The 24,476-nt window shown below is 46.0% G+C and overlaps 1 protein-coding gene across 4 annotated transcripts in view; it reads left to right on the top strand.

The window, feature by feature from the left end:
* The window catches only part of CNTFR (ciliary neurotrophic factor receptor), a 215,328-nt gene that overhangs the window by 35,169 nt on the left and 155,683 nt on the right, over positions 1–24,476 (top strand). For 2 of the 4 annotated variants that reach the window (XM_039361480.1, XM_039361479.1), the window contains exons 1-2: positions 3,843–4,307; positions 24,067–24,148. In XM_039361480.1, the coding sequence (XP_039217414.1) occupies positions 4,191–4,307; positions 24,067–24,148 (199 nt within the window). In that variant the 5' untranslated portion in view covers positions 3,843–4,190. Of the gene's footprint in view, positions 1–3,842; positions 4,308–24,066; positions 24,149–24,476 lie in introns of those variants that run through there. The other 2 variants (XM_039361478.1, XM_039361481.1) reach the window with 2 other exon arrangements.

The following is a 24,476-nucleotide window of genomic DNA, read 5'->3' as shown; positions in this document are numbered from 1 at the left end:
GATGAAAAAGGAAGTCAGGATGTCTCCCGGACTTGGATGCCCCAGAAAAATGGGTCAAAACAGAGTTAGGACTGCTTTATAATGCCTTAGTAAGACCACACTTGGAATATCACATCCAGTTTAGGTCACCGCGGTATAAAAACAATGTTGAGACTCTAGAAAGAGCGCAGAGAAGGGCAACAAAGATGATTAGAGGGCTGGAGGCTAAAACATACGAAGAACGGTTGCAGGAATTGGGCATGTCTAGTTTAATGAAGAGAAGGACGAGGGGGGACATGATGGCGCTCTTCCAATATTTGAGGGCCTGTCAGAGAGAAGAGGGGGTCAAGCTATTCTCCAAAGCGCCTGAAGAAGGCAGGACAAGAAGTAATGGATGGAAACGGATCAAGGAGAGAACCAACCTAGAACTAAGGAGGAATTTCCTGACCGTGAGAACAATTAACCAGGGGAACAGAAGTTGCCTTCAGAAGTTGTGGATGCTCTTAACACTGGAGGCTTTCCAGAAGAGACTGAACAGCCATTTGCCTGGAATAGGATAGGGTCTCCTGCTTGAGGAGTCTTCTAGTTCTGTTTGGACCAAAAGACCTGCAAGGTCCCTTCTAACTCTGGTATTCTATAATTTTGTAAGTCAGGTCATTTTTCATGCTTGCTCAAGCTGTTATTTCTGTTCTCCTGCTGTCAGATCTTTGGCAGCTTGTCTGGTCTTCACCGCAGCAAGACACAGGAATGGGCACTTCTAGATTCAGGAACTGTTCTCAGGCTCTTTCAGCGGAAAGTGAGGTGGCCTCATAAGCTGCAGCCAGCTGGCCTTGTGGCCTCCTACAGCCTCACTAAGGTTGGCGCAGGTGCCTGCTGCTTTTCTGTGCATATTGAGAGTTGACACGGGAGGAAGGCTCAGCACAGAGGGAATAGGGCTGGCTATTTGCAGAGTCACCAGCTGCAAAAATACTCAGAATGTGTCTCAAGGTGTGAAATCTTCTTGAGAGGTGGAGACCTCCCTCCATGTGCTTGAGAATTCAGAAGGGACTCCAGGTTAGAGTAGAGTAGGGTAGGGGGTAGGTAGGTAGGGTAGGGTGGAGTGGAGTGGAGTGGAGTGGAGTGGAGTGGAATAGAATAGAATAGAATAGAATAGAATAGAATAGAATAGAATAGAATAGAATAGAATAGAATAGAATAGAATAGAATAATGATAGAATAGAATAGAATAGAATAGAATAGAATAATGATAGAATAGAATAGAATAGAATAGAATAGAATAGAATAGAATAGAATAGAATAGACCTTGGAGGTCTTCTAGTCCAGCCCCCTGCTCAAACAGGAGAACCTATACCATTTCAGACAAGTGACTGTCTAGTCCACAGGTCGGCAACCTGCGGCTCCGGAGCCGCATGCGGCTCTTTGAGTCTTCCCCTGCGGCTCCCAGCCTCCTCTGCCTTTGCAGAGAGAGACAGAGACAGAGAGAGGCACTTGCGCTTCCCTGCTTCTCTCTCTGTGTGTGTGTGTGTGTGTGTGTGTGTGTGTGTGTGTGTGTGTGTCTGGGTGTGTGTGTGTTGTGTGTTGTGTGTATGTGTAACAGAGAGTGCACTCACAGTGTTCTCCGAGGAGCTGAAAAGCTTTCTGGGCGGAGCTCCTCCCTTTGCTGCGTCTCTGCAGGAAGCAGGAAGGGCAGGAGAGAGCTAGCTAGCCCAGCTAGGCTGACTCAGGAATTCTGGGAGTTGAAGTCCATGAGTCATAAAAGAGACGAGGTTGCTTACCCCTGAGCTTCTTGGAGAACAACTTGAAGCTTGCCAGGTGAGCAGCAGATAGGAGAGGGGGGGAGAAAGAGAGAGGGGGGGAGGGAGAGAGAGAGAGAGGAAAGAGAGAGAGAGAAAGAAAGAGAGCGGGGGAAGAGGAGTGGCAGACCAACGGCAGATAGAGAGGGAGAGAGAGAGACAGAGACCCTTTTGACATCTAAAATGAAGATAACATTGCATATATCCTTTTTTTACCTGTGTGTGTATGTGTATGTGTGTGTGTGTATATATACACACACATACATACATACATACATACATATACATATACACACACACACACACACATACACACACAAATACCCCCCACACACACAAACACACACACACCTATAATAAAGGTAAAAAAGGATATATGCAGTGTTATCTTCATTTTAGATATCAAAAGGGTTTTGCGGCTCCCGGTGCTTTGTTTTTGGTGGGAAACGGGTCCAAGTGGCTCTTTGAGTGTTTTGGGTTGCCTACCCCTGGTCTAGTCTCTTCTTAAAAACTTCCAGTGATGGAGCATCTCTTCTGCTTTATTTTAAGAAAGGAATCCAGTTTTTTGTTTATCTCAGTGGCAGGGTGACTAAGGTCAGCTTTGGTTTTCTGAGTTCTTTCATTCCTGCTTATGAAATAAAAATGTGGGAGTTGTCCGTACTCAGAAGTTCTGACTGGAAAAAGAACAAAGTGCAACTCACCCACTCCTCTCTCAGGGCTACCAGATGCAGAACAAGCCAGGATCAAATTATTTTTGCAGAGAGTTGGCGCTTTTTTAGGTTGGCAGAGTCCCTTTTCTGGGAATAGTTGGTGTTCTCAGCCTGCCCAGCAGCCTTTGCTCTTCAGGTGAAGAGTGGTTGAGCCTGTCACTGCGTGTCTCCTGATCAGCCCAGGTCTAGCTTGGGTTCTGGAGGTCTAGAGGAGGTTGCACGGTTCTGGAAAGGATGGCCATTGGGGTATGGGAGGAAAGAGGCTGCAGAAAGATGAAAGAGAAAAGGACCCTCCCAGGGTAGGTGTTACCTGGTCTTCTATCTGGCAAGAACTAGAAGTGGCAGTTATTTGTCCTGTCAGGGAGCGGGGAGGGAAGGGGAGGGAAGGAAGGAAGGAAGGAAGGAAGGAAGGAAGGAAGGAAGGAAGGAAGGAAATGGGAATGAGGGAGGGAAGGAAGGAAGGAAAGAAGGAAGGAAGGAGATGGAAATGAGGGAGGGAGAAGGAAGGATATGAGAATGAGAGGGTGGGAGGGAGGGAGGGAAGGAAGGAAGGAAGGAGATGGGAATGAGAGGGAGAAGGAAGGAGATGGGAATGAGAGAAGGAAGGAATGAAGGAAGGAGATGGGAATGAGGGAGGGAGAAGGAAGGAGATGGGAATGAGAGGGTGGGAGGGAGGGAGGGAGGGAGAAGGAAGGAGATGGGAATGAGAGGGTGGGAGGGAGGAGATGGGAATGAGGGAAGGAAGGAAGGAAGAAATGAAGGAAGGAGATGGGAATGAGGGACGGAGAAGGAGATTGGAATGAGAGGGAAGGAGAGAAGTAAAGAAGGAAGGAAAGAAGTAAAGAAGGAGATGGGAATGGGAGGGAGAAGGAAGGATAAGGGAATGAGAGGGTGGGAGGGAGGGAGGGAAGGAAGGAAGGAGATGGGAATGAGGGAAGGAAGGAAGGAGGTAGGAAGGAAGGAAGGAGATGGGAATGAGGGAGGGAAGGAGAGAAGGAAGGAAGGAAAGGATGGGAATGAGGGAGGGAGAAGGAAGGATATGGGAATGAGAGGGTGGGAGGGAGGGTAGGAAGGAAGGAAGGAGATGGGAATGAAGAAGGAAGGAAGGAAGGAAGGAAGGGAGGGAGGGAGGGAGGGAGGGAGGAAATGGGAATGAGGGAAGGAAGGAAGGAAGGAAGGAAGGAAGGAAGGAAGGAAGGAGATGGAAATGAGGGAGGGAGAAGGAAGGATATGGGAATGAGAGGGTGGGAGGGAAGGAAGGAAGGAAGGAAGGAAGGAAAGAAGGAAGGAAGGAAGGAAGGAAGGAAGGAAGGAAGGAAGGAAGGAAGGAAGGAAGGAAGGAAGTTGCCCTATCCATTTTTTCTCTGGTAGCCTTCTTGGAGAACACCAAGTCCTTCCAGGCCACCTGCCGATTAGCAGCCTTGGCACCGTCTCTCCTTCCTGCTAAAGAAACAGGCTTCCTTTGACTTCTGCAACCTTCAGAACCGGAAAGTGGTTTTCCAGAGCGCCACGTTGGGAATGGGCATTATTCATTCTTAGACTCGGAAAGAGACTCCGAAGCAGCCAGACGATCTGGAGGCTTTTTTTTAATAGCATTTGCAGATCAACTGTTGTTGTCGGGCCTTCGCCCACCGTGCAGGGGAAATGGTTCCTTTTATCCCCACAGTCTATTTGGAGAGCACAATGGCCGCTTGCCAACAATCGGCTAATGCAACTATTAAGCTCCGTGCACATGGTGGGCTCGGAGGCCTTTGAAACCCTGCCCAACGCAGCCTCTCCATCCTCCACACGCTGGCTTTCAAAAGGTCCAGCACAGAGAGACGAGGTAATTGCTGTGCTCCAGACGGCAACCAGGCTCTGCCTTGTGTCTTGGGTGCCAGAGCACTCCGACTAGCAGATACAAGGCATCCAGACATGTCCTGCAAATTACCCACGGTTGGTCGGTTTCTTATTTTCAGAGAGAAATTCAACCTGGCATCACCCAAGGCTTGAAGGGCTGTCACAAAGGAGGGGAGGTCAGTTTGTTCTCTAAAGCAGCTGAGAGCCGGGCAAGAAACAATGGATGGAGCTCCTCACAGGGAGATCCACCCTGGAAATAAAGAGGCATTTCTTGACTGTAAGAATGATCGATCGCAGGACAGCTTGCCATCCAAAGTTGTGGGTGCTAGCTCCATCATTAGAAGTTATCAAGGAAAGGTTGACAACCGTTTGTCCAGGATGTTAGGAAGTTTCTCCTTAGTTCTAGGTTGCTTCTCTCCTTGATTAGTTTCCATCCGTTGCTTCTTGTCCTGCCTTCAGCTGCTTTGGAGAATAGGATGACTCCCCCTCTCCTTTGTGGCAGCCCATCAAATACTGGAAGACTGCTATCATGTCCCCCCTAGTCCTTCTTTTCATTAAAGTAGACATTAGACTTGCTTCCCGGAGTTGTGGGTACTCCATCCCTGGAGGTTTTCAAGAAAAGATTGAAGAACCATTTGTCCAGAATGGTATAAAGCAGACATAGGCAATCTTGCCTCTTTTATGACTCATGGACTTCAACTTCCAGAATTCCTGAGTCAGTATGGCTAAGCATGGCATTCTCTCCCTTTCCCCTCAGCATGGCCGGCTCAGGAATTCTGGGAGTTGAAGTCCACGAGTCATAAAAGAGCCAAGGTTGCCTACCCCTGGCTATCTTTCCTTGGGCAGGGTTTGGACTAGAAGACCTCCAAGGTCCCTTCCAATTCTGTTATTCTGTTAATTAATCAGTGGAATGGCTTGTCTTCGGAAGTTGTGGGACATCCATCACTGGAGGTTTTCAAAAATATACTGAACAACCATTTGCTGAAATAGTATAGGGAGGGGTAGGCAACCTTGGCTCTTTTATGACTCGTGGACTTCAACTCCCAGAATTCCTGAGCCGACCACTCTGAGGGGAAAGGGAGAGGTTTCCAAGCTGAGCCATGCTGGCTCAGGAATTCTGGGAGTTGAAGTCCATGAATGATTAAAGAGCCAAGGTTGCCTACCCCTGGTATAAGGACTCCTTCCTTGGGCAGGGGTTGGACTAGAAGACCTCCAAGGTCCCTTCCAGCTCTAGGAGTCGATGATTCCCAAGAGAGCTTGCTCCCTGATCTGTGTGCAAGATTACAGCCAGAGACACCACTTCAGTGCTTCAATTATAGTAGAGTGAGAACTTAAGGGATACGCCCAACGTGCCTTTAATTCCAATTAAAAAGGTTTGAGGCAAGGCATGGCTAGGACTATCTTTATCTTGGCAGTTCTTACATTAAAAGTTTGTGCCTGGGGAAAGGAGGAGGGAGCTTCCCCTTATATGCCACCCGTATTTAGATGCGCCTTTCAGCAAAGCTTATTAAGTTAATAAACCGCAATATTTTATTGCTTTTTAAAAGTCATGCCGTGTTCTTGACTTGCTTTTTTTCTCTTTTAAAGGGAAAGAGAGTGGCAGAGTGGGCTCTTAGTGTAATATGTAGTGGTTGTTCATGCATCTTAGTGTAAGTCTAAGAAGGGAAACAAATGAGTTAGGCGTCTAGATCAGAGTTTCTCAACCTTAGGAACCTGAAGATGGATGGACTTCGACTCCCAGAATTCCCCAGATAGCATGTGTGGACTTCAACTCCCAGAATTCTTCCTGCTGGGATCTCTCCCTCCCCTCCCCCAATGTTTGAAGGTCTTGTGTGTCTCAACCTTGATACCTTTAAGAGGTGTGGACTTCAATTCCCAGAATTCCCCAGCCAGCAAAGCTGGCTGGGGAATTCTGGGAGTTGAAGTCCACCCCTCTGAAAGGTGCCCAGGTTGCAAATATAGTTCTAGCTGAACCTTGGCCTTCATTGCATTGGCCAAGCTGGCATGATGTTGGTCCAAGAGAATTAAGGCCTGACTTCAAAATGGCTCCTCCCAGTTCCATAATTCTCTAATTCTGTGTTATCTTTGAGCTCTGTTTAGGCTGGAAAAAATTCCCATGGGGGTCTTCTTGGCACATGAGAAGAGGCCATCTGTGCTGGTTTTCCACGGCAGTTGTAACTTTTCTCCCAGAGAAATTCAGAAGGACATATAACCGCTGTTAAGTTTCATCCGGAGTCTTTTTGATTTGATTTGATTTTGATTCTGATTCTGAAGAGGGCTGAAGTTGCCTGGCAGACATTAGCTCATGTGTCTCTCTCTGATCTGGTCACCTCCTCCCCCCTCTTTTTCCCCTCCTCCACCTTGTCTACCTCCTCCTCCTCTTCTTCTTCTTCCTCTTTCTCCTCTCTGCCCTCCTCTTCCTGTTCTTCCTCCTCTTCCTCCTCCTCCCCTTCCTCTTCCTGCTCCTCTTTCTCTTTCTTCCTTCTTCATTTCCTCTTCCTCTTTTTCTTCCTCTTTGTCTTCCTCTTCCTCCTCCTTCCTCTTTGTCTTCCTCTTCCTCAACTCCTGGTTGAGTCTCTAGCACAGTGGTTCTCAACTTTTTTAATGCCGCGACCCCCAACCAGTCGTAAGTCGAGGACTACTCAACCGGTCGTAAGTCGAGGACTACTCAACTGGTGCAGCACCGTTGGCAGAATGGGATTTTTGGCGGGCTCAGCAGGGCAGAGACAGCCTGGACAATTCCTATTGGCTTTTGAAAGCCAATAGAATTAGACTCTATTCAAGAGAGTCTAAGGAAGTAGCACAGCTAAGGAAAAGGGGGAAAAAATGGCGGACTGCGTTGTTTGGCGACCCCCGTGAAATGGTCGTTCGACCCCAAATGGGGTCCCGACCCACAGGTTGAGAACCACTGCTCTAGCAGCATTCACACCTTATTCAGGAGTAGTGAGCCGGCTGGGCAGCTGTGACCACCTGTGACATGGACATCTTCCAGTGCTTATATTCCCCTAGCCAGCTCAGTCTGGCTCATTGCTTGCCCTCACTTGCACATTTAAGGTGAATCACCTCCCAGTGCCTAAGGGGATCTTTAACCTTGAGGTCCGGCCTCATCAGGATGCTTCTAAAAGGCATCTGGCTGTTGGAATTACAATCCTTGGTTGCTTTGAAAGAAACGCGGGGCTGCTAATCTGCCAGATTTTCTGAGTGGGAGTTCAGTTTAGATGAGCTTTTGGAAGGCTTACTGTCTTCTCCCCGTTCTTTCCAGCTTCCCAGTCCCACCCTTGGTTCCCCTTGTCATATGTTCCCCTTCTATGGCACTTGCCAAGGTCATCCAAGGTTGGCCAAGTTACTGGCACCGGCTGTGCATCCCCCCCCCCGTGAAGTGGGAGGGCACTTACTTTGCATATGCTAATCAATTGATGCTTCTGGTGTTCAGTTAATTATCAGCACTCTTGCAGAAGGCCTCTGACTTGAAGGAGCTCTTAAGCAACAGGCAAAAATCCCTTATCTGTGTGTTCACCCAAGAAACTCAACAAGGTCATTGAGAGACTCCGCTTTAACAGAATAGCAGAGCTGGAAGGGACCTTGGAGGTCTTCCAGTTCAACCCCCTAGAACCGTGGTGGCGAACCTATGGCACGGGTGCCAGAGGCGGCACTCAGAGCCCTCTCTGTGGGCACATGCACTGTCACCCCAGTCCTTCAGCTGGGTTTAATAAAACCTTTTCCCTTTAGGCCTCCATTGCCATGCGCAAAAAAAAAAAAAAAAGGTTCAATCAATCAACCAATTTCAACTTCTGGTGAGAAAAAAAAAGACCTCGCAAAGTTGGAATTGATTGATTGAATTTTTTAGTCCCACCCAGTCTGCCATTACCACCGCAGCCACACCCACCCAATGGGCCACGCTGACACAATTGGCCACACCCACCCAATGTGCCACGCCTACCTGGCACCTGACCATACATAAGTGGGCTTTGGGTTGCAGTTTGGGCACTCGGTCTCTAAAAGGTTCGCCATCACTGCCCTAGAAGAAAACTCTATACCATTTCAGAGAAGTGACTGTTCTATCTCTTCTTAAAAAGATCCATTCCTTCATCCTCCCTCCCACCTCCTTTCCTCCCTCCCTTGCATCTTCTTCCTTCCTTCCTTCCTTCCTTCTTTCCTTCCTTCCTTCCTTCCTTCCTTCCTTCCTTCCTTCCTTCCTTCCTTCCTTCCTTCCTTCCTGATCCAAAATTCCAAGTTAAAGAGCTAGGCAGGTACCATTCAAAGCAGAACAGAAAAAAAAAAACACCCTTAAGTACCTTTAACAGCATCAATCCAATAGTTCCTCTTTGTTTTTGTTTTTTAAACTTTTTCTCAAAAATAAAGAACCTGCAGGTGAAAAAGTGGGTTTGAATTCCAGAATTTGCAATCAACTTGCCAGTTTTGATTTTCAGATACCGTTGCCCAATGCTGCCTCTATATTGCTATTTTGATTCTATGAATTGCATTTGAGGTTGGTTTAGATACCTTTGAATAAAATGAGATTTATGAATATAGCTAAATGAATGGGAAAATCCGTGCCCCTTAAGAAGTGCCCCTCTTACAAGATTTTTGCAGTTGTCCTTCGGGAGGAAAAAATCTGAATCAAAGGCTGAAATGGAAAGCATCAATTAAAATCCACATTGAACATCTTGGTGTTAGAATTTCAGTGGAGCCTTTTGGCCAAAGGATCAAAATTATACTCTTTTCACACTTAACGACGGTTGCAGCATCCCGGTGGTTATATGACTAAAAGTCAGATGCTTGGCAATTGGCATGTACCTATGACTGTTGCAGTGTCCTGGGATCATGTGATCACCATTTGTAACCTGCCCAGCTGGCTTCCAACAAGAAAAGTCAATGGTGCTTTTTTTGAGAGGCAACTGGACTTTCTTGGAAGACGTTTCGCTTCTCATCCAAGAAGATTCTTCAGCTCGGACCGGATGGTGGGGAATGGAAAGATTTATACTCCTTGTATACCCCGGTGGTCATTTGCATTCTTTTAGAGAGTCGTTGGGGCCACCTGGAGATTTATCTATGTCGTTAGGGTCACCAGAGTGGGCAAATGTGTGTGAAGCCTTTTTGGAACTGCTGAAAGGTCTGTGTTGTAGACTGGACTTTCTTGTTTTACTTTGAAGATGTTTTGCTTCTCATCCAAGAAGCTTCTTCAGCTCTGACCGAATGGTGGGGAATGGAAGGATTTATACTCCTTGCAGACAGCTGGTCATTTGCATTCTTTTAGAGGGTCGTTGAGGCCACTTGGAGGCTTATCTGTGTCCTCAGGGTCACCTGAATGGTGCAAATGGGTGTGGGCCTTTCTTGGCTGCAGGATGTTTTCTGCCCTGGATCCCTTCAATGTTGAAGACAGGCACAAGGCTGTTGGGGATGAGTCTGTGTGGTCTGCATCTCAAGCGCAAATGGTTCCTGTAGTCTGCAGTGTTTTTTGGAAATCCTCCCACACCATTCCAAGGTGCATAGCTAAATGTCTGTGGAGATTCTCAGTCATCCAGGTCGTGGTTGCCAAAGGTGTTTTTTTTCTAGAGGCAACTGGACTTTGTTTTTCCTTGAAGACATTTCGCCTCTCGTCCAAGAAGCTCTTCCATTCTGAACTGAAGAAGCTTCTTGGATGAAAAGCGAAACGTTTTCAAGGGGGGAAAAAAACCCCAAGAAAGTCCAGTTGCCTTTTGGGAATAGTATCTTTGGGGGCATCCATTTTGACTTCTATGGCAGTGCGAAACCTGCCCGCTGGGATGGTGTCCTTTCTGACGTGCTTCTCTCACCCAGGGCAGGGTTCCTCCAGCTTTGCTTTCTGTCCTGAACTCAGAGCCAAAGAGAGGGCTTGAGGCACCCTCCCAAGGCCAAAACCCCGAGCAAGAAATGGGGACGGCGTTTCAAGCACTTGAGCAAATCCAGACCATTTCGTTCCGCTTCTCAGAATCGCTCCAACAATTGAAGTAATTATTGGCCATTAATACTTGGATTAATACCCAGCAGCCCAAAGAGCTTTGTTGAGAAGTGATGACATTTTAGAAGAAAAACAGCCTCCTTCGATGTTCCCCAGATGTGTTGGACTTCCTCTCCCATAATTCCCAGCCAGCATGGCCTTTGCTTGCCTAGGACATCTGCAAGGGCCCAAACGGACACGTCCTTAAAGCCTCAAAACACATCCAGGTTGCCTTGAAGCGAGTTTGTTGAGATAGCTCTGTTGAGCAGCAGCACCTGACTTGGTGGGAAAGAAACCACAAGAGACCCCAGGCTGAACAGCGGAGAAGGCTATGAGATCAACCTTGGAAAGGCTTCAGCCGACAGTTCGGAAGAGAGCTAGGCATGCTTGCAAGATGGCTGAAGGAGGACCACTCAGCTCTAACTTGTACAATGCAAGGGAGCCGTGTATCCGTCTCTTGCTGGTTTTATTGTATTACTTTCTGCAAGAGACCTGGTTGGTGGGTTCCAAAGGTCCATTGTATCTTCTGAGGGAGAGCCTGGTCCTCCAGGTGTGCGTTGCTTCTATCAGGTGTCCACCTGCTCACCCAAACGTCTTCTATCAGATGTCCACCTGCTCATCCAAAGCTCTGATGATATTCCTTAGGTGGGTTATCAAATGACTGCAAGAAAACTACCAAGCTCAAAGTGCACCAAAGACCCCAAAGTTATCCTCCTCCTCCTCTTCCTCTCCACACAAACCCTCCCTTCCAGGACGGATAATGTTCCCTAGTTGGGAATTGAAACATCTTCAAGAAAACCACCAAGTTCAGAGAGCAGCAAGGACCCCACAGTCCTCCTCCTCCTCCTCCTCCTTTCTGCAAACCCCCCTCCCTTCTAGCACTGATGATGTTACATAGTTTGGTCATGAAATATCTGTAAGGAAACAACCAAGCTCAGAGAGCACCAAGGACCCCAGAGTCATTCTCCTCCTCCTCCTCCTCCTCCTCCTCCTCCTCCTCCTCCTCCTCCCTCTCTCCCTCCCTCCCTTCCAGGACTGATAATGTTGGTTAATGAAACATCTTCAAGAAAACTTCCAAGCTCAGAGAGCACCAAGGACCCTCCAATTCTCATTCTCCTCCTCCTCCTCCTCCTCCTCCTCCTCCTCCTCCTCCCCTCAATCTCCTTCTAACTCTGTTGATGTCCCCTTGTTGGTTCATAACATATCTGCAAGAAAACCACTCAGTTGAGAGTGCAGCAAGAACCCCACAGTTCAACCTTGAACTACAAATATTCTCTTCTGTTGAAGCCATTTAAAGTGTTGCTTTTCTGCACTGCCACGAGGCTCTCTTTCCTGCTACCACCCTTAATTTAACTTTCACCTTTTCAGGTGTCCACTGGTGAGCCAATGACTTTCTTTTGATTTAACCAGAAATGGCGCATTGGTGGCAGAAATGCTTGACCAATGGGTCAATGTCGAGCTTCTCCAGCTTGCCAGCCCATGCCAAACTCGATATTTGGCTCAAAGTCCCATTTGTGAGCACCACCCCAACCCACAGAACAGCTCCAAGAATGGGCCATGTAGGTGTCTTTATTGCTGATGGTCTATGCTACAAGAATCACACTAGCCTGTCTGCTTCCCTTTGGGAAATGGCAAAGATGGACCTGAGTGTCTGACCTCAAATGTTTCCTCCTCCAAAAGACTCTGAGCTGAAATGTCTCCTAACCTTCAACTAGTGGCTCCACCACACAACCACAGCTCCCATCATCTAGAAAGCTGATGCAGTTCCATGGGCAGGAGTTGGCAGAAAGAGGACAGGCCCACCAGCTCTCTGCAGAGAAGTCAAGGTGGTGGCCGCATCAAGGGACTAAGATGGGCCAATCAAAGCTCCTTCTGTTTGCTGCGTCATTATGGCCACCATCTTGAGTTTTCTGAATCACGCTTTGGCAGGGTTCCTGTTCATGTTGTGTAGTAGAGCAGTGTAGTTTTCTCTGCACAGCTGGTATGCATCTGGGTCCTTATCTTCTGGTCCTCAATTTACAACCGTTCATTTAGTGACCGAGCTTACAACAGTGGTGAAAAAAATGACTTACGACCATTTTTTCACCCTTATTACCAATGCAACATCCCCATGGTTATACATGATCAAAATTCAAACATTTGGCAACCGACTCACATTTATGACAGTCGCAGCGTCCCGGGGTCGCGTGATCTCCTTTTGTGACCTTCTCGCCAGCAATGTCAATGGAGAAGCCGGATCCACTTAACAACTGCAGTGATTCACTTAGCACAGGGATCTTCCAACTGGGCCCTTTTATGACTTATGGACTTCAACTCCCAGAATTCCTCAGCCAGTGTGCACGCTGGCTGAGGAATTCTGGGAGTTGAAGTCCACAAGTCATAAAAGGGCCCAGTTGGAAGACCCCTGACTTAGCACAACTGTGGCGAGAACGGTCATAAAATGGGGCAAAAATCACTTAGCAACTGTCTTGCTGAGCAGTGGACATTTTGGATTCAATTGTGATCGTACGTTGAGGACCAAATGGAGTTGATCACCCAGGGCTCCAGAGATGAAATGGTGACTCTTCCTTCTTGAATCTCAGCAATACGCAGCTTCTCGTACTGCGATCAAGCTTCTATTTTTAGAACAGGGATCAATTCTGTTCTAGAGCTTTGATAACAGGCAGGTTGTACTGTATATGATGGTGCTGGGATATTAAAAGCTGCTCTGCTTTCCTGCTTCCTGCTTTTCTTTTTTTCAGTTTTCTACAACAAATCCTTCCAACGGCCTACCCCAAGGATAGGCAACCTTGGCACTTTTATGACTCGTGGACTTCAACTCCCAGAATTCCTGAGCCGACCATGCTGAGGGGAAAGGGAGAGGTTTCCAAGCTGAGCCAGGCTGGCCCTGGAATTCTGGGAGTTGATGTCCACGAGTCATAAAAGAGCCAAGGTTGCCTACCTCTGACCTGGGCCTAGGCTGCTTTATGACTCGTGGACTTCAACTCCCAGAATTCCTGAGCCAGCCATGCTGAGGGGAAAGGGAGAGTTTCCAAGCTGAGCCTGCTGGCTCAGGAATTCTGGGAGTTGAAGTCCTCGAGTCATAAAAGAGCCAAGGTTGCCTACCCCTGGCCTACCCTCACAAGCAAAATGCCGTAAGTCACCCAGTGCCTCACGACCACTCCTAGATCTGCCCCTGGAATCCACGGTTGGATTCTTGGCATTCGCTGAGCCTGGTTTTCTTCTTGCAAATGCATTGCCAGAACACATCCTCGACTTACAACCTCAGCTAAGCCCAATATTTCCATTGCTAGGCGGTACAATGGTTAAAAAGATGTTGAGACTCTAGAAAGAGTGCAGAGAAGAGCAACAACGATGATCAGGGGACTGGAGGCTAAAACATATAAGGAACGGCTGCAGGAATTGGGAACTTTTGAAGGCAAGCCGTTCCCCTGGTTAATTGTTCTCACTGTTTAGGAAATTTCTCCTTAATTTCTGGTTGTTTCTCTCCTTGATTAGTTTCCATCCACTGGGTCTTGTCCTGCCTTCAGGTGCTTTGGAGAATAGGTTGACCCCCTCCTCCTTGTGGCAGCCCCTCAAATGCTGGAATTCTTTGGAAGGATAGATCCTGAAGCTGGAGCACTAATACTTTGACCGCCAAAGAAAGCGCTCCTTGGAAAAGACCCTGAGGTTGGAAAGGATTGAAGATAAAAGAAGGGGACATCATGGTTAGACAGTGTCATCAACGCAACGAACATCAATTTGGGCAAACTCTGGGAGAGGGTGGAGGATAGGGGGGGCCTGACGTCCTGTTGTCCATGGGTTGTGAAGATTCAAACATGACTTAGTGACTCAACAATAAACTACACAAGAATCTAATCCAGTAACGATCAAAGTTAAATTGATGCTAGATAAGGGTCAATGGAATTCAAGGAAGAGTAGACTTGAGTCTCTTATGATAATACAATGACATCAAATTGATGACAGATTTAACTCCTCCTTCTAGTTCAGACTGCTCTTCTCCTCTCTCTGTATGTGAATTGGAATAAGTTGCGGTTGTTTTAACAGGGTTTGGGTGCTGTGTTCCAGCCGTTTGCCGGCACACTAGTCCCTCTGTGTCTTAAAACCCGCTGTGACTGTTTCCATAGGACACCTTCCTCCTGTACTTGGGCTTGCAATTATGACAGTCACTTTATTCTGAATAGGTTGGGAAGATTATTTTTAAAACAAGCCAGTAAAAGCAATTTAAAGTGCTGCGAATTGACAGGAAGTAAAACATTTAGACATGAGGTGTTTCATTTCTGCTACTTTGCCAAAGCAAGGTGACATTTTCAGTCAAAGCAACGGAGGCGTTGAGAGTTTGGAAAAACATTCATTTCCAAATTATAGTGGGCCAGGGGGGAATTTGGGGGGGGTGCCTGGCAAAGACACCTCTTGAACATAGCCGAGTTGGAATATTGTTGGAACACTTGGAATATTATGTCCCAAGGGTTGTGAATATGGCAGCCAGTTTTGATTGCCACAATATAAAAAAGATGTTGAGACTCTGGAAAGAGTGCAGAGAAGAGCAACAAAAATGATTAGGGGATTGGAGACTAAAACATATAAAGAACGGCTGCAGGAATTGGGTATGTCTAGTCTTGTGAAGAGAAGGACCAGGGGTGACATGATAGCAGTCTTCCAATATTTGGGGGGCTGCCACAAAGAAGAGGAGGGGGGGGTCAATCTATTTCCAAAGCACCTGAAGGCAGGACAAGAAGCAACAGATGGAAACTAATCAAGGAGAGAAGCAACCTGGAATTAAGGAGAAACTTCCTAACAATGAGGACAATTAACCAGTGGAACAGAAGTTGCCTCCAGAAGTTGTGGATGCTCCAACACTAGAGTTTTTAAGAAGAGACTGGACAGCCATTTGTCTGGAATGCTCTAGGGATGGATGTCAAACATGATCACGTCACATGACATATCATGATGTATCACGATATTTTTTGCCTTTGTGGAGCTAGGGTGGCTGTGGCCTGTGCATGATGCATCCAGCCCATGGGCCACCCGATTGACACCCCTGGTTTAGGGTCTCCTGCTTGGGCAGGGGGCTAGACTAGAAGACCTCCAAGGTTCCTTCCAACCCCATCATTCTGTTATTCTGAGTTTTTCTCTTGCCATTCTGCTCATGTGGCTAGTAAATCACATTCTGGAATGGGAGTCTTAAGGGCTGACCAGCCACTTAGAATGAAGTGGGATTTCTTCTTCCATAGCAACAGATTGCTTTCATCGGCACAAATGTCTTTATGGATGAAAGTGTTATAGTCTTTATGGGGGGGGACCCTAACAGGTGTGTGTGATGCCAGGATGCACACTAGCCCTGGCTGTGAATCTCAGTTTTCCAGACACTTAATCCCTTATTCAGGACTTGGCTTACTCTGCTGGCAGTGCACAGATTTGATTGAGCTAAATTAGTTTCTTTATTGAAGAAAAGCAGGAGGTTTTATCTACCCAGATGATTTATCCCATGCAGGACCCAGAAAGGAAGGGTTATACTCTTGAGTTATTCAACCACGGCCATTTCAAGATGTGTAGACTTCAACTCTCAGAATTCCCCATCCAGCTTGTTTTCCCAGCTTTCTGGCTGGGGAATTCTGGGAGTCAAAGTCCATAGGTGTGTATATTAAAGTGGCCAAAATTAAGAAATATTACTCTAGGGCAGGGATCTTCAAACCTGGCCCGTTTATGACTTGTGGACTTCAACTCCCAGAATTCCTCATCCAAGAAGCTTCTTCAACTCTGACTGGAATGGTGGGGAATGGAAGGATTTATACTCCTTGCAGACAGCTGGTCATTTGCATGCTTAGAGAGTCATTGAGGCCACCTGGAGGTTTATCTGTGTCATCAGGGTCACCTGAGTAGTGCAAATGGGCGTGGAGCCTTCTTGGAACTGTTGAAAGGACTGTGTGGTAGACTGGAGATAGATGATGTCGTACCGCTCCCCCTCTGTTGAGAGAGGGCTATTCAATTTTGACCTAGATGGCCTCTTTGACCCCTCTTTCAAACCAGAGGTCGTCTCTGTCCAAAATGTGGACTTTGCTGTCTTCAAAAGTGCAGCCTTTGTATTTTAAATGAAGATGGACTGCTGAATCTTGTCCTGATGGGTTTGTTCTCCTATGTTGTGCCATGCGTTTGTGAGGTGGTTGCTTCATTTCCCCAATATACAGGTCTGCACATGGCTCACTGCACTGTACTGCCTATAGACCGTTGCTCAGTTTGTGTCTGGATGTTTTATCCTTGGGATGGACAAGCCTCTGCCTTATTGCATTCTTGGGTTTGAAGTGTGCACTTCCTTCCATTCCCCACCATCCAGTCAGAGCTGAAGAAACTTCTTGGATGAGAAGCGAAATATCTTCAAAGAAAAAGAAGAAAGCTTCTTGAAAAACGCACCTTTTAGTTGTCCCAAAGGTGTTTTGTTTTTCAAAAGGCAATTAGACTTTCTGAAGAAGCTTCTTGGATGAGAAAAAAAATACTTTAAAAAATAAACACCCAAGAAAGTGCAGTTGGTGGATATCCCCGGTGGCCTTCATTTTCTAAGTCACCTTCTCTGTCATTGTGCCCATCCTCTGGAAAAACCTCCCTCCCCAAAGATCCATATTGTTTCCACCATTTGCTTGATCCTGAAGCTTTGGAAGATGCTCCTACTGGGGGTGGAGTCATTGCTGAGCCCTTCCAGGTCAGTTTTTTTTAAAGTTTTTTTTTTGTACAGTTGTGTTTTTGTCCAGATGTACATGGGTTGTTTTTTCCCCCCTATTTTATTGTTTCCTGTCTTCAGATGAAAGCTCCCCCCAGAGTCATCTGGCTGTTGGTTGGCCTCCAAATCTAACAAAATAAACAATAATCCATCAGGTCTGAAGGGGACAAAGATGGCCCGTTCAGAATAAGATCCCAAGTTGCTTGCAGTCTTCAGTATTAAAAACAAAGTCTTGAATTTTTGTTCTGGGGTGTTTAATTCCTAGAGAATTAAACATTGAAGACTATGTGTTAGTTATTTGCAAGGATTTTGGAATAAGGAGTTGAAATACCTCATTTTAACAACTCAGGATTAAGGAATATGTTTGTGACATTAAGAGAAGATTTAAAAAAAGATTTGTTTTCATCTTCACTGGAAACCTGAAAGAATAGATATAGAAAGGTTTGACTTTCAACTTCATGACTGTATGTTTGAAGCTTTTTGAAGAGGGGGGGGGACTTTTTTGCCATAAAATGTTCCTGGCTCATTATCATCCCATTTCCATTTAATATTCCTAAATTGATTGATACAATTTTGAGGGACAGTCATACAGTTTAGTGATGCAAATGCGATTCTGAATTGTATACCTAAAATTTGGAATCTAACAGTCTATGAAAGACTATTGATCTATTGAGCCACCATGGGGGAAAAAAATTACTGTGGAAAAACCATGCCAAACTGATTTACAATCCAGGATCAATGGTGCATGTTCACTTTCTGCATAATCAAAAGGCTGATCAATGCTATTCTAGCTGGTCAAGGTTTAATGCAGATTTAAAAACTCAGCTGTTTGCTAGGTTCCCATCCTCCTTTTTCTTCCTTTTTATTTTTCTTTTTGTTTTTATTTTTATGTCTCCTGTTTTCTTTGCACTTTATTCAAGTCATAGGAATTTATATCTAAAAACAGAAAGGAATTGGCTTGTTAATTGGCAGCTAGTACAGATGCTGGAAAGATGGTCCTGACCAGGTGTCTCCCTTAGCAACCAGGATACTACACTCTGGATCAACTGAGCGGCTGAGAAAAACTGTAAAGGCAACTCTAAGAACATAGACAGAACATAAAATAGTACAGAGGTGTCAAACTGCCGGCCCGCGGGCTGGACACGTCATGCCGAAACCGTGCCCACCCCAGCTCCAGCAATGGGGAAAAACTCACGATACGTACATGACGTGGCAAGTTTGACACCCCTGGAAGAGTAGGATTGAAGGGATCTTGGAGGTCTTCTAGTCCAACCTCCTGCTCAAGCAGGAGACCCTCTTCTATTCCAGACAAATGGTTGTTCCAATCTTTTCTTGAAAACCTCTTGTGATGGAGCATCCACAACTTCTGAAGACATTCCAGTGATGAATCATATTCTCTATTGGGAATTTTCTCCTTAGCTTTAGATTGGCTGGATCTCTCTTTGACAAGTTTTCATCCATTAGTTCTTGTCTTGCCTTCAGATGCTTTACTGTCGTGTGAATGTGAGACTGCCAGTGTGTGAACTGGACTGTAGTACTTCAGCTGTCTCTGCCTGTTTCCTCTCCTGTGATTTTATGGCATCTTCTACGGCCCCCTAACCTTTGCTGAGCTGATATGGACCTCTCCTTGTTGCATCGCTTATTTATTTGATTTTTGTCCTGCCACATTCAAACAACTTTGTTTGCGATAGATGAGTGGAGAGGATGTTGCAAGTCACTAGTTCTAAGAGAAGATCTGAGTGAACCAGCAACCCAAAGTTGGCCATAATTGCTCTTGACCACAGAGATCCTTTGAACCTCCAACAGCCTTAGTGTCTCCTGCAGCATCCTCAAGCTACACAAATTTTGGGGAAAGGAGTAAGAGTAGGCAAGCCCCCCCCCCCCCCGTTTCCATCCTGGAGAGCCATCCACCCATCCACCCGCTCTCTTTTTAGGATTGAAATGTTTCATGGACTGAGCACTGAGTCCAGACGTAAGCTCAGAACGTGTTTCACCCAGCTCAGATGTTAGAGAGAGGTAGAACAGAGTATAGGCCAGGGGTCTTCAAACTTGGCCCTTTTATGACTTGTGGACTTCAACTCCCAGAATTCTTCAGCCAGTCACAGGTTACCAAAATCTGCAAATCATTATTAATGATACATCTAAACAATTTTCACAGGCAATACTGCAAAACTGTGTTTTATATGCTAATCAAGAGTTTGAGGTGTCTCCATAACTTCTCAGGATTGTGCATTATTGTCAGGAGCACAAGACCAGGTCCATATGAGAAGGTCTGGTTAAACCAGGGGTCTTCAAACCTGGCCCTTTTATGACTTGTGGACTTCAACTTCCAGAATTCCTCAGCCAGGCACGCTGGCTGAGGAATTCTGGGAGTTGAAGTCTACAAGTCATAAAAGGGCCAGGTTTGAAGACCCCTGGTATAGGTGGTCCCCAACTTACAACCAGTTGCTTTTAGTGTCTGAAATTACCCTAACCCTGAAAAAGGGGACTTATGACTCGGATCTAAAGTTCCTCCATGGTCACGTGATCGCTCTTTGGACACTCACAACACGACTGCATTTGCTGTCATTTGCAACATCCTGAGGTCACATGACCAGACTCTATGACAGTTTTGCTGAAAACCAGCACTTATTTTCACTTTTCGGCAAAATCAGGCTTATAGCGAACAGTGGATTCACACTTACGACCACCACATTTGTTTAACTACATTTGTGTTTGCACTTCGAATTACCACAAAAAAGCATCATCATATTTTAAGACCGACTTACAACTATAATGGGCAAGCTTAATTACAGTCATAACTCGAGGACTGCCTGTTCTCCAGCAGATTATGACAGAGTTGGAAGGAACATTGGAGGTCTTCTAGTCCAACCCCCTGCTCAGGCAGGAAATCCTATACCATTTCAGACAAATGACTGTCCAGTCTCTTCTTAAAAACTTCCAGTGCTGGAGCATTCACAGCTTCTGGAGGCAGGTTGTTCCACTGGTTAATTGTTCTCACTGTCAGGAAGTTTCTCCTTAGTTCTAGGTTGCTTCTCTCTTTGGTTGGTTTCCATCTATTGCTTCTTGTCCTGCCTTCAGGTGCTTTGGAGAATAGTTTGACTCCCTCTTCTTTGGGGCAGCTCCTGAGATTTTGGAACACTGCTATCATGTCACCCCTGGTCCTTCTCTTCATTAAACTAGACATACCCAATTCCAGCAGCCTTTCCTTATATGTTTTAGCCTCCAGTCCCCTAATCATCTTTGTTGCTCTTCTCTGTACTCTTTCTAGAGTCTCAACATCTTTTTTACATCATGGATGTAAACTGGATGCAGTATTCCAAGTGCCTTTACTAAGGCCTTGTAAAGGGCTATTAACACTTCACATGATCTTGATTCTATCCCTCTGTTAATGCAGCCTACTACTGTGTTGGCTTTTTTGGCAGCTGCAGCACACTGTCTTGCCTTCTGGTACCTTGGAAAATAAATTGACACCCTCTTCTTTTCAGCCCCTCAAATATTGGAACACGGCTATCATGTCACCTCTAGTCATTCCTAGTCTTTCTTTTCTCTAGACTAGATATACCCATTTCATGCAACTGTTCTTCATATGTTTTAGCCTCCAGTCCCCCAATCATCTTTGTTGCTCTTCTCTTTCCAGAGTCTCAACTTCTTTTTGATATCGTAGCGAACAAAATTGGGTGCAATATTCCAAGTAGATAGATGAAGTCTCTCTCTAAAATGCTTCATGACCAACCATACAGTGCTTTCATCGAGACATTAAATAGCACTGCAGACAAAAGAGCACAATGTGGTACTTTGTCGTGTCGTCGCCTGGCATTCACTGGGGACTCCGAAGTGATCAATGAAGTCCAAATCTCTCTTCTTAATAAATAGAGAGATGCCTGGCTTTATTGCACTTTTCTGATATTGCATTTTTTTTTTTACAAGACCCACCACCAGCCAGAAGATTACAACTTGCTGAAGGTTCAGATTAGTATCTTTTAGCAATAAAGGGTTTTTTAATTAATATATGTTGATCTTTTACATGTAATACTATTGCACATTTAATAGATAGAGGAACGTGAAAAATCTAACTTTTATATGCCCCGGGAAACCCCAAAATTCGTGTGACTGTCTTTATTGCGATATTTCAGTCAAAAATCAAAAGTGGCCAGTGATTGAAGTTGGTCTAGTTTTTGTGCATGCTGTATGTATGTGTGTATACACATACAAAACAGCATGATTGGCTGGAGAGTTCTGGAAGTTGAAGTCCTCGAGTCTTAAAGTAGCCAAGTTGGACACTCTTGATCTAAGGCTAAGCTCTCATCTTCCCCAGTCCCCTTTGAGCACTGTAGCTGAGGAGAAGTTGAGTCAAAAACAAAAACAAAACCTCTTTCAATAATACAGAGATCCACCCCCTCATTTCTGCTCCAGGCTCCTGCTTATCCAGATGTTTCTTTGATTTAGGTCTCTCAATCAAATCCCCAGTAGATAATGAACAGCTGCCCTGTCTTCATGTGGACCCAGGTCCTGTTTTATTTTCTACAAGAATATCATCCACTACCCATACCCCTGTGAAGATGAGGCTTAAAAAGAGGTGGATTGTGTCTCTTGCAACTTGCCATCCAAAAGTGTCACAGAAGGAGCAGAGTTATCAGAACAGAACAATAGAGTTGGAAGGGACCTTGGAGGTCTTCTAGTCCAACCCCCTGCTCAAGCAGGAGACCCTATACCATTCCAGACAAAGGACTGTCCAGTCTCTTCTTGAAAACTTCCAGTGTTGGAGCACCCACAACTTCTGGAGGCAAGTAGTTCCCCTGGTTAATTGTCCTCACTGTTAGGAAGTTTCTTCTGTGGTCTTACTAAGGCATTATAAAGTGGTAGTAACATCATGACGGGATGTAGGAAGGGTGCTGTCATGGAGGATATGACAGTGTCTTCTTGTGTTCTTTTTTGGGAAGATCAGATGATGGTTTTGAAACATGTTCCATATGGGATGTTGTTGATGTGAAGGAGGCTGAATACCAAGGGAACAAAAAAATAATTTTCTGCTGCCTGGATGCCAAAAAGAGGAGGAAAATATGGTGATGACATGGTTCTGGAATTGCAAGGTGGGTTTTGGAGTTGTCACAAATAATAGTGGGCCTCGTGATGCACAGTTTTAGACTGTGAGAACCAAACCATTATGGGATGTGATTTATGGCCCTTTGGATGGACCTAGTGTGTTAGGGAACCACAGAGTTGTGTCTGCTTTGAATCATGGGAGGGGGAAAGAGACACCACACATGACAGTGTTGTGCAAATGTTGTGAATTATTACATTTGCCTCAGCCATATGATCTGGTGATATCTTTGAAGGCTGATAGAAAAGAACAGCCTTAGGGCCGTCTCGAGTTGCACACACTGTATGGGCGCTTGGTGGATTCCTGTGTCCATTTCAACAATTGGATTTAACCTTGAAGGCCCTCAGTTTTATCTCCAGGAGATCTACCTCCTCTAGCGAGAACCAACCATCTGGGGTGCTCTTCTCAATTGAGGATCTTGGGGTTCATTGTATAAGAGAAGTGAGATTGGTGGGGCCCTGGAAATGAAGTGAGACCCTCATCTTATGGAAGAGGTTCCTCTAGAGTCTAGACTAGTGTTCCTCAACGTTGGTCATTTTAAGAGGGGTGAACTTCAACTCCCAGAATTCCCCAGCCAGGCTCGCTGGCTGGGACATTCTGGGAGTTGAAGTCCATCCCTCTTAAAGTGGCCAACGTTGTTGAGAAACACTGCTCTAAAAAGTAGACTGGCCCCACTCTTGTTCCATATGGTAAAGAAGGGATTATTTTTTGGGTTTGAGGCTGATGTTGCCCAGGGTTGAGTGGGCACCTGTAGTTACCACCGTGTTTACCATTTTATATTCATCACCTTTGGGTATATGGTTTCTTCTTGATTTATACTATCTTGTTTCTGTGTTTTATTATTATGAGCCCCTGTGTGTTGCAAGATTTGGCAGGAGGCCGATAACAAGATTCATTTCATTTGTGTACCAATTTAATGATGCATGGGATAACACTGTGGCTTGTATCAGGTGCCTAGGATTAGAATTTAGCCCGTTATGTGAGTCAAGATGCACAGCTGCCCCTTCAGGACTTTTTGGTTTGCAACTCTAAGGGTCTGGCACCTTTTGTGTCATGGCAGCTTCCCCCCCCCCTCTCTCTTTCTCTCTCTCTCACACACACACACACAGAGAGAAAAAGAGAGAGAGAGAGAGAGGGAGGGAGAGAGAGAGAGAGAGAGAGAGAGAGAGAGAGAGAGATCTGGATAGTCAAGATCATGTTGAGACACCAAACCTAGTTGCTCCTGAGACATTTGGACTGGATTGTTAGGCGATGGTTCAACCTGTTGCTTGGTTGTTGTTTCATATTGATTGCCAGATGAATGATCTCGCTGGAGCCCTGACACAGGGTTCATTGATTGATACCGATTATAAGTTTGTTTTTAATTAGAGCTGTTTTCTGGTTTTAATTTCTTATTAGCTGCCCCAAGTCACCATAGTGAGAGGGAGGGAGGGAGGGAGGAAGGGAGGGAGGGAGGGAGGGAGGGAGGAAGGAAGGAAGGAAGGAAGGAAGGAAGGAGGGATAGAGGGGGAGGGAAGAGAGGGAGGGAAGGGAAGGCAGGAGGGAGGGAGGAAGGAAGGAAGGAAGGAAGGAAGGAAGGAAGGAAGGAAGGAAGGAGGGAAGGAGGGATAGAGGGGGAGGGAATAGAGGGAGGGAAGGGAAGGAAGGAAGGAAGGAAGGAAGGAAGGAAGGAAGGAAGGAAGGAAGGAAGGAAGGAAGGAAGGAAGGAAGGAAGGAAGGAATTCGCAGTATCTTTCCTATCAGCCCACCTGGCTGGGAGCTGAGGTGCCATCATGCTGGGGTGGAGGGATTCTCTGCTCCTACTTTTTTTCACCAAGGACTGGAACCCTTCTTGCCAATTATGAAAAGAGGAAGAAGACCCATCTTCCCTTGTTTAGCCCTTCCCTCTTGTCCACCCCAATATGTTTGTCGTACCCGTCTTTCCTGCTCCACTGATCCTTGCCTTCTGTCTCTCTTTGTGTCCTCAGATGGCTTCCCCCGTGCCCGCAGCCTGCTGTGTGGTGTTCACCGCCATGGTGGTAGTCTACGCCCAGAAGCATAGCCAGCAAGGTGAGTGGTCACTGCCTCCTCCTCCTCCTCCTCCTCCTCCTCCTCCTCTCTCCCTCCACCCCAAAAAAGAGGCATCTCTGTTTCTCCGTATTTGGGGTGTTGGGTTGTTTGGCCACTTCTATATTTAAAGGGGGGAGAACATGGGTGCAGGTGTTTTGCCAAGTGACCGGGCAGTGATGAGGTGCCCAGACAATTGGTTCCTCTAGGTCCAGAGACAATGAGCTCTCCAATAAATGAAGGACTTTTAAGCTTTATTAGTAGCTCAAGCAAGCAGAGTTAAAAACAGGCCTTAAAAAAAGATACCCACCAAGCAGGATACCCCAAATCT

The sequence above is a fragment of the Crotalus tigris genome, unplaced genomic scaffold (genome assembly GCF_016545835.1).
Source record: "Crotalus tigris isolate CLP2741 ecotype Arizona unplaced genomic scaffold, ASM1654583v1 scf7180000019276.598803, whole genome shotgun sequence".
NCBI classification, from domain to species: domain Eukaryota; kingdom Metazoa; phylum Chordata; class Lepidosauria; order Squamata; family Viperidae; genus Crotalus; species Crotalus tigris.
This window is presented reverse-complemented; position numbering and strand designations above follow the sequence as displayed.